Source organism: Phytophthora cinnamomi (assembly GCF_018691715.1).
Source record: "Phytophthora cinnamomi strain GKB4 chromosome Unknown Contig28, whole genome shotgun sequence".
Taxonomy (NCBI): Eukaryota; Oomycota; class Peronosporomycetes; order Peronosporales; family Peronosporaceae; genus Phytophthora; species Phytophthora cinnamomi.
Window position 1 is genome coordinate 401,253 of NW_027150961.1, and position 12,962 is coordinate 414,214.

The 12,962-nt window shown below is 51.6% G+C and overlaps 1 protein-coding gene across 1 annotated transcript; it reads left to right on the forward strand.

The window, feature by feature from the left end:
• Nucleotides 1–5,065: 5,065 nt before the first annotated feature.
• On the forward strand, nt 5,066–7,723 carry IUM83_14513 (putative endo-1,3(4)-beta-glucanase; the record flags this gene model as incomplete). The annotated part of the gene is made up of 1 exon (XM_067939266.1): nt 5,066–7,723. The coding sequence occupies one exon, from the start codon at nt 5,066–5,068 to the stop codon at nt 7,721–7,723; it is 2,658 nt and encodes an 885-aa protein (XP_067793548.1).
• Nucleotides 7,724–12,962: the final 5,239 nt, after the last annotated feature.

Sequence of the window (12,962 nt, forward strand, 5' to 3'; positions counted from 1 at the left end):
AGGAGGAGGCGCCTGTGCCAGCGGTGGTGACGCCCGAGACTCCGGAAGATGCAGTGCTGTCGGCGGGACGCAGTGCTGGCACGCGTTCGTTGTCGCGAAACCTCGCAGTTGAGCTTGACGATGACTCGCGCTCCGTGACGCGCAATCTCGCGGATGAACTGGATGATGTGGATGGCCCAGGGCCAGCGTATGACGACTTGGAAGACTTTGAAGACGCCGTCGACGACTCGAGGTCACCGGTCCTGACGACTCAAGTGACTGATCAAACCTCCGGTAACCGGCCGCCACTCAACGGTGACACGCCGGCGGCCAACAAGGTTCTCGGTCGACTTTATGAAGAGATGAAGAAGAGCGACTGGGGTGAGCTATTCGAGCCAACGATGACTCGCCGAGCGGTCTGGGCCGATTTGTGTCACGAGTTCGCTCGCCCAGTGAGTTCCGTGACAATCGAACAAGTGGTGAATGAAACCGTGCGATTTCTGAAAGCATTGGGGCTTCGGTCTCTGGAGCACCCTTCGCCGTCGACTCTGGAGTGCTGGGTGGCGGCCGAAGCGGGCGCGGAGCTCTGGAAATGGAAAAAGCGACTCCGCACAGCCTTTGGCGTGAACTCGTTCACTCTGGACGACTCGCGGAACACTTGTGCGACCCGCGAAGTGGTCAACCTGGCTAGCGTACCGCTGCCGACGGCTCAAAAAAGGACAAAGCACGAAAACCCAAGCCAAACCCCCACTGGGAGGGTGTTTAGCGCGTCTGGGGAGCGATCCCCGTACTTTCAAGACCCCCACATGGTGACTCCATCACCTACGGGCAACTCGGACCGCGCTAGACGCACCACCGATGACTCAAAACCGTACAGAAGCACGCGAAGCAGTTCCGGACGGAGAAAGAGTCGTCGCTATCAGTCCACCGACGACTCGTCAGACGAAGAAGCAGTCTTCACCGGTGATGGAAGGGCGCAGACGAACGAATACCTGCGTCAAATCTATGAAGTGACCGAATCTGAGTTGCTGAATGCAACCCCAAGGATCGAAGGGGCAACACATCGATCACTGGGACAGATCAAAGCATTCTCGGGCACCAGGAACGAGAGCGACAAGTCGATGCAATGGCTTCGCGCCTTTGTCTACGAGATGAAAGGGACGCAAGCATCACCCAATGAATGGTGCATGACTTTCGTGCTGAGTCTTCGGGACGGCGCTCTACATTGGTACCGACAACTGCCCAAGAGGACCAAGCGAACATGGAGCCTTCTAAGCGAAGCCTTCATCAAATACTATTGCTCCCAGTTCAGCCAGTCAGCGGAGACTCGCTACTACTCAGCCAAGCGCGAAGACAAGGAACATGTTTGCGACTACCTAAACCGGCTCAATGGCTATGCCAGGAACGCCGGAATCCGGTTCGAAAGCAACGGCCGCAAAGCACGCGACCACGTCAAGCAGTTCCTCGAGACCTGTGGCGACCGGGAACTCGAACGGCGTTTGTGCCATCTGCGTATCGCGGATATCCATGAGTTTGAGGAAATGACCCAAGCGATATTGAAGATTGACGAGCGCGTTTCGTCCCGCCAGTCGTCGCTGCCTCACTCTCGAACTCGGGATGCCTCCCGACGACGTGATGACAGGCACCGCGATGACTCGCGCCGTCACGAGCGCTCGGAAGACACTCGCCGACGTGATGACCGCCGCCGCGACGACTCGCGAGATGCTTACAGCCGTCGCGACCGACGCGAACGAGGTTATGAGCGCCGTCGCGATGACTCACGCAACATGCCTCGCGTGAGCCTAGCTGAAGCACCTGTCGCCGACATAATCGCCGAACTTCATGGACGGGCCACGCGGGACGCTCGGAGCGAGCCGCAGCACCAGCGCTACAGATATAATGGCGACAGCAACGGCGAAGATGGAAGTGATCATGGCCGCGACGACTCGCAGTGTTACGGCGAGGACTGCGGTGACAGCTACTCGTCAGATGGAGGCGACCACTACCTTGCAGCAGCCAACGACAATGAATGCCGAGTCGCCGCTGAAGGCACGTACGCCCGGTCAGACAACCGACAACCCAGGGGTGACTCAGCGGGCCGCAGCCAAGGCCGGGACAATCAGTTCCAGAGCCGCGGCTACTGCGACGAGAAACCTCGCGAGTACGGGCCGTGTGCAGCCAGCGGAGGCCTCTATCACTCGGGTACTATTGCCGGTACCAGTGCCAGATGTGCAAGCAAGTGCACGACGCCGGAAAGTGTGACGTGTTCCAAGAGATCACCATGATCGTCAAGTCCAAGGTGGAGAAGAAAGACCTCACTCCCGAGCTCCATGAACTACTGTTTTCGGACCATTTAAACTAAGCAGCCCACCAACTACGACTGGGTTGGTCCCAATCGGGCTGCCACAGTTAGCCAAGCCCGCAATTGAAGCTGAGTGCATCTTTGCATTTGTGGGCGAGTGCGAATGGACGAAGACTGAACAAGATAACGACATGAAAGCGACGGAACTGGAAAAAGAAAGAGGCGACTGCCTCAATGGAGGTGTATTGTGTAAAGAAGACGACAAGGAAATGATTGGAGACACTGCCGAAGACTGTCTGACAAGTGCAGTGCAAGAAGACTCTGGCCGACGACTCGCTCCGGAGGTACGACTCTTAGCCGGAGAATGGATGGGATTGTGGTCGGCGCAGAAATTTGACAAGCGCGTAAGGATGCGGACACTAGTGAATGGAGCCGTGGACGACTCGCGCACAAGGATATTGCTGGACACTGGAGCAAACGTCAGTGTCATTTCTGAGAAACTCGCCAAGCGACTGAGACTCCGCGAAGTAGTGGAGCATGGGCGTTGCAAGGATGTACAAGGAATCACCAAGGGGAAGATGACGACTCGCCGGGCGAAGGTGAAAGCCACCCTTGGATGGGAGCGCGTTTATATTTTCGAGGTCTGGATTATGGACCACTGCGCCGGGGTAGTGGTGCCTCGTGCAATGCGGTACGTTACTGGGTTGGGGACACAAGTAACATTTTAATGAGCGCTAAACTTCTGTATGGGGATATTGGTAACATTTTGTTTGCTCTTGTCAGCGTGAGTACAAGAAAGACAAACAGGCTGCAGGTGATGACCACGCTGTTATTGTCATGGGCTACTCGCAAAATCTCACTGTGCCGAGAGTGACGAACACGCCTTCATTATGGTATTTTTACCCTCTGGTAGCTGTGTACTGCTTTGGTGTATTCTGCGAAAACGACGGCGTGTAGACCAATTACGTGTATGACAAGACTGTGCGTGGCAAAGGGAGTGACCAGATTAATTCTATGCTTGCTCACATCATCCGCACGAAGTTGCTACCACCCGGAAAGAAGAAGCTGACACTGTGCAGACAGCTGCTCAGGACAAAACAAAAACAACTTTGACAAAAGTCCCTGCTCGCTCAGGTCCGGGTGGGAGTGCTAGAGCGAGTCGAGTACAAGGTTTTCGTGAAAGGTCACACGAGTTTTTCGTGTGACCGTGGGTTTGGCCACATACGGAAGCACGTTAGCAATGTGAACTGTTGGACAGTGGAGCAAGTAGCCGAAGCAGTGAATCCAGTAGCAACAAATTCTATCACCGGAAACCCGACTCGCGGTAGTAGCAATCGCCGTTGGAGGCTCATGCGGAAGTCGGCTGAGCTTGATGGGAAATCGTCTAACAAGTTCAGCAAAACCAACTTTTTGGAGCACTTACAGCCTGAGTTAAAACGGATTGCACCAGCGGAATGTACAGATAGTTTCAGAGTGGGATATGCAAAGAAAAAAATCGATTTTGGCGACCACACAGGAGATACGTTTTTCATCGGGGTGGTTCTCCTCTCGAACATGCCCAAATTAAACGTAGTATGGCTCATTGGAAAGCGGAGATACCCCGCTTTTCTATAGTGTGCGAAAGAGCTGATTCGTGCTTAGGTTTGTAAGTAATATTTTGTTTGCCGTGGTCTCATAATATATTATAATGTATATATATACGACTCTGAGTACTGGGCGGACGTGCAGACTGAACACTGCAGCTGACAAGAACTTTGAGCAAATAGCGTAAAGGTCGTTATCGTACATGAATAGGCACTGCGCTCCAGGGCATGCTACCCGCGAGCTTTCGAGGTGTTTGCCCGTTTCAAATATTGGTACGACCAGATGCATCAGCAGAATATTGTCGGTTGCCATCTGCACCACCGTTCAAATCTCGCTTGGGGATGCAGAATACACTGTACATACAAACACGCAATGTACAGCTTACCTGTTTACAAACACCTAGCATAGCAAAGCAATTTCAAATTAGTGCGCTGATCGAGAGCAAGGATATTTAGTTCGCCATATTATCTCCCCTACGACGTTTTTTTGATACACGCAGTATATGGGCGGATGGTGGTTTGAAAAGTATGATGCCCATGGGCCTAATAGGAACTTCCGAAGGAGCCAGCATGGCTGAGGTAACTGCAATTCTTCGTCATACATTAGACAGGCGCTGATACGGGGCAGTCCCATTGTACTGTATGTGCACCTATGCAATCTCGACGCTCGGCACAATCGTCACGCAAAGCCTCTTTCGTGCAAGGATTTGCGAGTGTTGCTGAGATCGGCCTTCAACTCTATAGCAATTCGTGTTCTTTGTTCAAGTTTTTTCTGCACGACAAGTACACCAGTTCGACGCTGGAAGAGCCTGTGTGCTACGTTAACTGCCCGTTGCAAGGACTTGCAGTGACTACCAAGCCATGACCCAAAGAGTTGTGTGCTGTTTAGTCGCCGTCCGTGGATCCAGCTGGTGAGCATCGAAATCGAGGGTTGAGTTACAGGAGCTGAGGTGAGTCCAATGCCACGTCGAACACTTCAGCAACAAAGAGCTAGCAAAGGCAATTTGCAAGCAATTTTTCGAACCAAAGATTCGTGTTCGGATCTGCCCCCCTAGGTCGCCGCGTGAATCGTCCTCGGTAGCAGCAAGCATCTTGCTGATCCGCCTGGACGAAATCACTTTCAATCCTGCTCTCTGACTGGCAAGCGCTACTCAAAGTACAAAAGTTCCATCCGAACACCACCCAATTCCAAGACCCACACATGAAGTTGAGACGGATGCGCGTCGCCGCGGCGATCGCCATGGCGATTGTCTCGGCAGCCGGGTTCGACCTCTCCCTGCTGAACGACGATGATATCCTCCGTGGGGGCACCGTGCATGCTCCACAAGAAGAGGAAGAACGGGCCTTTGGAGCCTCCCTGTCACACTCTTCGTCGGGCTCTGATAGTTTTTCGGCATCCGGGTCCGCTCCCAGCTTCTCGGCTTCAGGATCAGGCATCAGCCTGTCTACATCAGGCTCTGCTGTTAGCTTGTCCGGTTCGGATCCTGAGGCTAGTTTTTCAACCTCCGGCTCGGACGCTTCCGGAAACGATGGCAGTTTGTCGGCTTCCGGCTCCGACTTTAGTTTTTCGATGTCCGGATCGACTCCTAGTTTTTCGGCTTCGAGTTTCGACGCTAGTTCATCTGCTTCGGGGTCTGAATTGGATTTCTCGGCCTCTGGTTCGGCTGAGACTTCCACGACTTCTTCGGCGGGTTCCGATGCTACAACCACCACATCTGGAAGCGGCGGCTTGCTTGCTCCGTTCGCGACAGAGGAGCCACCCGAGACTCTATTTCCTCGTAATGCTCTCGGAGAGATGGCGCCTATCATCAACGTCGCCAAAGGTTTGCTGGGGAAACCACTCCCCACGAACAAGTGGTGGGGCAACCTCATTCATACCACGGCCGAGGAGCTCAACACGAAGGCCAATCCCGGCTGGTCCAACCCGTATGCGGTCAAGCTGCCGAAAGAGGCGCCGTACGGCATCCAGGCGTGTTACTCGTACAACTACCGCCAGTTATCCGCTTTGACCGACGGTGTTGCTGAGTTCTACTTGCACGACTTCGTTAACGACATCACGCTCTCGGCCACGGAGTTTGCTGGGGAAGCTAAACCTATCTACGAGATGTATTCGTTCAGCGACTTCGGCATCAAGGTCCGCGCGTGCCTCGAAAACAAGCAGCAGTGCATGGACTCCGCTCTGGTGCACGGCATGGCCTTCATTACCGCGACCTACGATCGTCTGACAGCTAGCATTGAATCGGAGTACACGATGAAGATCGTGGACAAGTCGGTTCCGGGCAAGTACATCATCGATCTCGGCGGTAACCAGACGTGGGTGGTGTACACTGGCAACGACGGCAGCTTCACCATCGATGAATCGGGTAAGGCGTTGGTCTCCAGTAAACCTTTCACTGGAACGGTCCGTGTGGCTATTCTACCCTCAAGCGAAGCCACAGATGTGTACGATAAGTACAGAACATGCCACGTTCGCGGCGGCAACGTCTCGGTGACATCAAGGACCGAGTACTTGCTGCAGTGGGAAACGGTCGGCAAAAGCTGTAAAACCCACGGCTTGCTGCACTTCGCGCTGCCTCACCACTTGCCTGTTCTGAAGGGCGCGATTACTGCAAAGAATCCCAAAGCCATCGTCCTCAATTCCGCTACGCGAGGCAAAATGGTTGCTCAGGTGACGACCACCGGGGCGTGGACGCTGTCCGAGGCTGAAAACGACCTCGAGGTGGACTTTTACCCGACGACCAAACCGTCTGCGAAGATGGTGTCGAAGTTGGGCCTTTTGAAGACTCTGCAGGCCGATATCGCCGATGACTGGGGCTTAAACAAGACGAGTTGGTACTTCAACGGCAAGCAGTACCAGAAGTACGCGTCGTTGTGCCTCATGGCCGCTGACGTCGCTATCGTGGGGAAGAACAAAAAACTGCTCAATACTTGTCTGTCGAAGCTCGAGACTCTCCTTGAGCCGTTCCTGGACAACACGCTGGCCCCACCGCTCAACTATGAGACTTCCTACGGCGGTCTCGTCAGCAGCCAGGGCTTCACGGCCAACGACGTTGACGCCGACTTCGGAAACTCCGTGTACAACGACCACCACTACCATTATGGCTACTGGGTTACGGCCTCCGCCATGCTTAAGAGCCTTCACCCCAAGTGGAAGCGCATGAAGGAGCTGGATGCAATGATCTGGATAATGCTACGTGACGTCGCCAACCCAAGCAGTGAAGACGCATTCTTCCCCAAATTCCGCCACTTCTCATTCTATCTCGGTCACTCGTACTCACACGGTGTCACCCCCATGGCGGACGGCAAGGACGAGGAGAGCACGTCGGAAGACGTCAACTTCTACTACGGCATGAAGCTCTGGGGTCAGGTGTCTAATAACAAGGCCGTGGAAGACCTGGGTAGCCTCATGCTGCGCCTGAACGCCCGGGCCATCCGCACCTACTTCCTCATGACGTCGGACAACACAATCCACCCGAAGGAGTTCGTGCCCAACCACGTTACGGGCATCTTCTTCGACAACAAGGCGGCGTACGCGACCTGGTTCAGCGCCGAGAAGTACGCGATCCACGGCATCCAGATGATCCCCGTGTCGCCCATCAATGCCATGGTGCGCACCACCGAGTTCATCCAGCAGGAATGGGACGACATCCTGTCCAAGGAGCCCATCGTCACGGAGGCCAACACGACCAACGCGTGGCTTTCTTTATTGCTGGTGAATGAGGCTGCTGTCGATCAGGCAGACGCGCTACCCAAATTAAAAAAGGCAACCATGGACGACGGGCTCACCCGTTCATGGGCTCTGTACAATGCCGCTGCTCGTAGCCACAGCGCCAAAAGCCAACAACCGCGTAGAGCTTAGGAGTTTTTCGTTACCTGTCTATCCGTTGGTTGTCATAGCCAAATGTTCACAAAATAAATCGAAAATCTTTGTTTTTCGCCATTTTATCCAGAGTCCAGAGTCCATAGGCGGATGCCACTCCGGTGCCATTATTGGCTTATCAAATACCCTGTTGACTATGATCACAGAAGTAGTATTGATCTCGATGTTATTTTGATGGTCTAAGTTCATGGACATAATTTATGGTGCATGAACGTGGAGGAAGTATTTCCATGTCTATCCTCAGGCAATAAAACCTTGACACAATTGCCTACCGCGTTCCCTTTTTCCGACGTCGGTACGACAGTATTACTCGCCTAAATGTTAGCTGAGAAACGAACAAGTATTTACAGGCAAGTGTTAGTTTAGTAAATGTGGGATACTTTATGCATGTTAGTTATCCTACGCTACGTCTAACTCCTGGTTGCCATTACCATGCACTCCGCAAACATTATTGAATCTTACAAATAGTTGTGTGCAACGTATTGTCTGCTTGTAGATCCTTGAAATTAGCTACGACGTCTTTGCTCAAGACCACTACTTTTTCACCCGAATTCATCCTGTTCGAGGACGCCTACGCAGCGCCACCGTAATCCAGCGATAGTAATATAAGAAACACGAGTTTACGTTCATATACCTTACCAGCCAGTTGCCATAGTCTAGAGTGCATCCAGACACATCCTTCTCGCTCTACCAATCGTTGCATGCACTATTACGGGTGGACATCACTTCATCGATGGCGCACCCCTTGCCAATGAGCCCTCGGTGGCTTGACTGACGAAGCAGTGCCTGAGCAATGGATCCGTTCTGTGAGGCTACGAACAGCAAACAAACGATTACTTTCGGTTAGTCTAGACATTCGTCGGGTAGTATTTTCGGGACTTGCAAACACCGTTTGATGGTTAGTAACTTCACCAATGCCAAGCACAGTTTCCTCTCCACCTCGTTTCGGCACTACCCTGCGGTTAATTATTTTCATAAAGTCAGGGGTCCACTTGCCATGACTAGCAGCTTTGCACCCCCCCCCACAACTCCGGGTTAGCGCGAAAACGTGCTGATCCTTCTAGAACAATGTCTGTCGCAAATGGCCGCCTTAGCTCGAAAGTTGCAATATCAATAACTGAGCATTTTCGTTTTGCTTTTGGGTCAACAAATAGCGGCACTGCGCCAACTGGAGGAAGCTGAAGAAAATCACCCGTGAAAAGTATGTGGACGCCACCAAATGGAATATCAAACACTCGTTTTTCCTTTCGAAGTAGACGGTCTAGCTTCGAAAACGTTTTTTGTTTGATCATTGAAATTTGATCCACAACGATGAATCTAGATCCAGTGGCGACAAACCTTTCTCCAAGCTCAGTAAAAAAAATAGCAAGTATTCGACCTCCAATAATCGTAGCCACCTTTCGCTTAAAGCAGGTTTTTACGATACTTTTTAGATGCCTTCAGCTAATACACAACGCGTCAATAACGTCAATTTCTCTACTTCACCCCAGCAAACATGCGAAGTTGGCTTGCCCGTGATGTTTCTATCGATCCGCCAGACAATTCGCCTGTTTCCTGCATGTTCCACCGGCGAAGCAATGCTCTCTCTACTATGCAAAATACCACGTGCTGTTTAAATGCTCGAGGTACTTCTTGCAGTGTGCAAACTCACCAATTTCTCCCTCTTTAGCAGTCCTGGCATTGCCTGGAGGTGATGCACGCAAATCTTGCTCCTGGATGGGATTAATATTACTCGACTCCAGCACAACGGTTTCGTCACCTTCAAAATCATCAAACGCTCGAACTCGCTATTGATACCACCAATTTCGTCCAGCGAACATGTCCACAAAAAATCCGTCATCTTCGAATTGCATCATTTGAGGGGATAACGGCGAACAATTAACCCGGTCAGCTTTCTCTCTTCCAGCATGATAGTCACTCGTATTATCCAAGACTTCGCGGGAGAGGAGTTCACAGTCAAGACAGGGAATTACCCATTCTTCAGTGTTATTTGGTTCTAGCCCAAGAAGGTCACCAGAACATCGAAATGGGCAGTCCGCCTACATGTATACTTCAACTAAGTCGAAATTGTATTTCGGCACCGTCGAGATAGGTATCCTGTGGCGCAAATGCCCTGTACATATTGCAGGATCCCTACCGCGGCTGTGAAACCAGGTTGAGATTTCGTGAAAGTGATGAGCCTAGAAGGTGGAGTAGCGAAACGGCAGGGATGTAAGGTGGGCGAGAGCGCAACAGTGTTGCAACATGGCGTGTGTAAACTTCATCGTGATGTGATCGAGTCCAACGACTATTACCGGCATACAGAGAAGAATCGAAATTGATTAACTACATGTAGCTTAGACATCTCAAAGTTCAAGAAATTGACTACTGACGTGGTATCCAAATGTGATTGTTCGGAAGCGATAGATTGGGCTCTGTTATGTTGTCCATTGGCGGGTCATATCCCAAACGGCTAAGCACTTCGGCTAAGCTTAGTGTCACCCGGTCGATTTCTAACTCTGCCGCGTGACGATGACAGTGACTTCGAAACGACGACTTGATGTTTGCAACACTGGGCGCCTCTGCCTGGATTTCCCGAAAATAAATATTATTTCGTTGTCTTCGTGTTGCATGAAACGCAATGGCAGTGTATACCTTCCACAGTAGCAAAATGAACATGTGGTGACGTTTCCATTGCCTGGTGACTATTACCGGTTTAGAGCATCGCTTTGAGCAAGAAACCTGGCCAGGCGATGAGTGAGCAGGAGTTGCACTGATATCGAGTGGATACAGTACAACCCTGTGTTAATCTCAATCATCGTGCTGTCATGTACCCAAATGGAAAGGAGCTACTGTTCAGTTTGGTATGTTGTGCATTATTGCGATACATGCATTAACACCAACAACGCGTTTTTCGAGCGAGAAAAGTTTAGCCGGATAGAGCTCAACAGACCCTTACGTGTGTTGCTGCGGTCTGCGTCCACAAGTTGCGGGTGGTGGCGCCCAAGATTGGTGCTCCTTATGCTCCTTCACCGAGTGAAAACGCGCACTACCGTTTACTACTACATTTAGTAGTACTAAACTATGCTCTTTCTATCGGTGACGCTGCTGCGTCTGCAGACCCGCCTTGGCGTGGTTGAACCTACGTGACTGAGGAGGCTTTGCTGATTCCAATCGTTGGCTATGATTCGTAGCGTCCTCACCTCGGTGTATGTTTGATTACAGCATGGAGGATCGGCGGCACTTGTCCGTCCTCCTTGCTCGCGCCATCCGGCGATGTACTGTACAGTACTGGTACAATACTGAAGATTTGTGTGCACGTTCGGTTCGTTTGACATGACAATCAGTACGGTTCATGCATTGTGGCACAATGCTTGTGCTGCTTCAAGCTCCAGCTGGCTTTGCAGATTTGCGGACACCTCGGCTGAATTCGTCTCTGTGCAGTCTCTGGGAGCTACCTACACCCTGAACGAGCGCAGCGTTGGGTCATTCGCGAGTTCACTCTGTCAACGACACCAGGTTCAGCACACTGAAGACTGCATGATCTTATAGAGCCAACCTCACTTGGAAGGCTGCTCTTGAGGAAAAATGAAAGTGAGCGCGCTCATTTCGGCGACCACCACCGAAGCCGATCTCGGCCCAGCTCAGCCTGATCCTGGCACCGTTTCCTCGGCAGACGAAATGGCGCGTCTCATGCCTCGCGATCGATCAGACTCGATAATGACCGAGGACTCCAGCGTAGCGAGTCCGAGACTCGAAAAAGAAGACGAGGCCAGTTCTTACGGACAAGCAGGCCATTCGCCGAGAGCAATGCCGAGCTAACCAGGCCCGCTACCGCAACAAACAGCTAAACCACAAGCGCCAGCTGCAGCGAGACAACCAGCTTCTCGAGGAGGAAATTCAAGGTCTAAAGTTGAGAAAGCGGAACATCAAGTTCGAGAGGAAGACCAACCAGAGTCCATGGACGATTGTGGGCGAAGTTTTCCGCCTGCTTGAAGACGGGTTTCGGTCCCCATGGCGATTGGCGAGTACGGAGGAGATGATGAAGCACGCCGATACTCGCCAGAGCCTGGCATTCTTGGAGAAATGTTTCGTGCATAATGTGGCCATGGGAGACCTGCGAGGCATCAACGCGCTCATGGACCAATGGAGACGGTACTCGCTGTACTTCGAGGAACCCCATCTCGAGTTGAAGCGAGTCGAAGTTCTGGCGAAGGGAGTCGTCTCAGCTATCGCAACGTTAAGTGTGACCATCACCGATTTCACGCTAAGATGCGTGTTCCCTGGACTCGCAACGTGCGGTGGTCGCAAGTTGCTCCAGCTGAGCAAGTCTCTTTTGGGGCAACGCCTGGACTACAGCTGTTCCATGAGGTTCCTTTTCGACGAGGCAAGCGGTCGCGTAGTACGTCTAGAGCCCAAGATCGACTTGGTGACTCCGTTGCTTCGGATATTGGGGAACATCAAGGACGTATCAGCCGTGTGCAAGTACGCACTTCTTACCTCAGAGTGCGCTGTAGGCGACCTACCAGACCGGCCATGACGAGACGGCAGGGCGAATGAACTCGTATATATTTTTTATCTGTAGAACTTGGAGTCAGAACGGCAGAGTGTAACGCAATGTTGCAACAGTTGAGAATTGTAGTTTTGCGTTTGCTGCGCATCAGTCAGCAATTTTTTTCTATGGCAACCTAAGAAGGCGCGTCGAGTTTGTCGCTGTTGCACTTGCATGGCAGACTTGTGGATTGAGAGATCATTAATCAGCATTTACATGCATGCTATGCTACTGGACTTTACAGATTTTGTTAGACCGTGGCACACGCCACTTAGTTATGATGCATCTAAGAAATCGAAGGGCAATGGTTACTACTAACTAATATGTCTAACAGAACAATAATGTGATGCATGTACTGCCGATGTAACGGAGTGCATGCTCCGTTGTTCTGTAGACGATTACGTTCATGTTTACTTCTAGTCTAAATAGATCACGCTGTGTTTACTTTCTAAACGACTGGCTGCGAAAGAGCAGCAAACAGCGAAGACTAAGTAAGGAAACTAATACATGAACATTTTTCAAATTGCTTTTTAAAAGCGATTCGATAAAGCTTCCGACATTACAGCCGACGCATCAGTTGTCAGCATGACTGTATTCTGTCCAACGCAACATGTACACTACAAGTTAAAGACGACAATCGTCGTGTCAAAAAAAAAATTAGCCCAGTCCGGGATGATGTTGGCGATG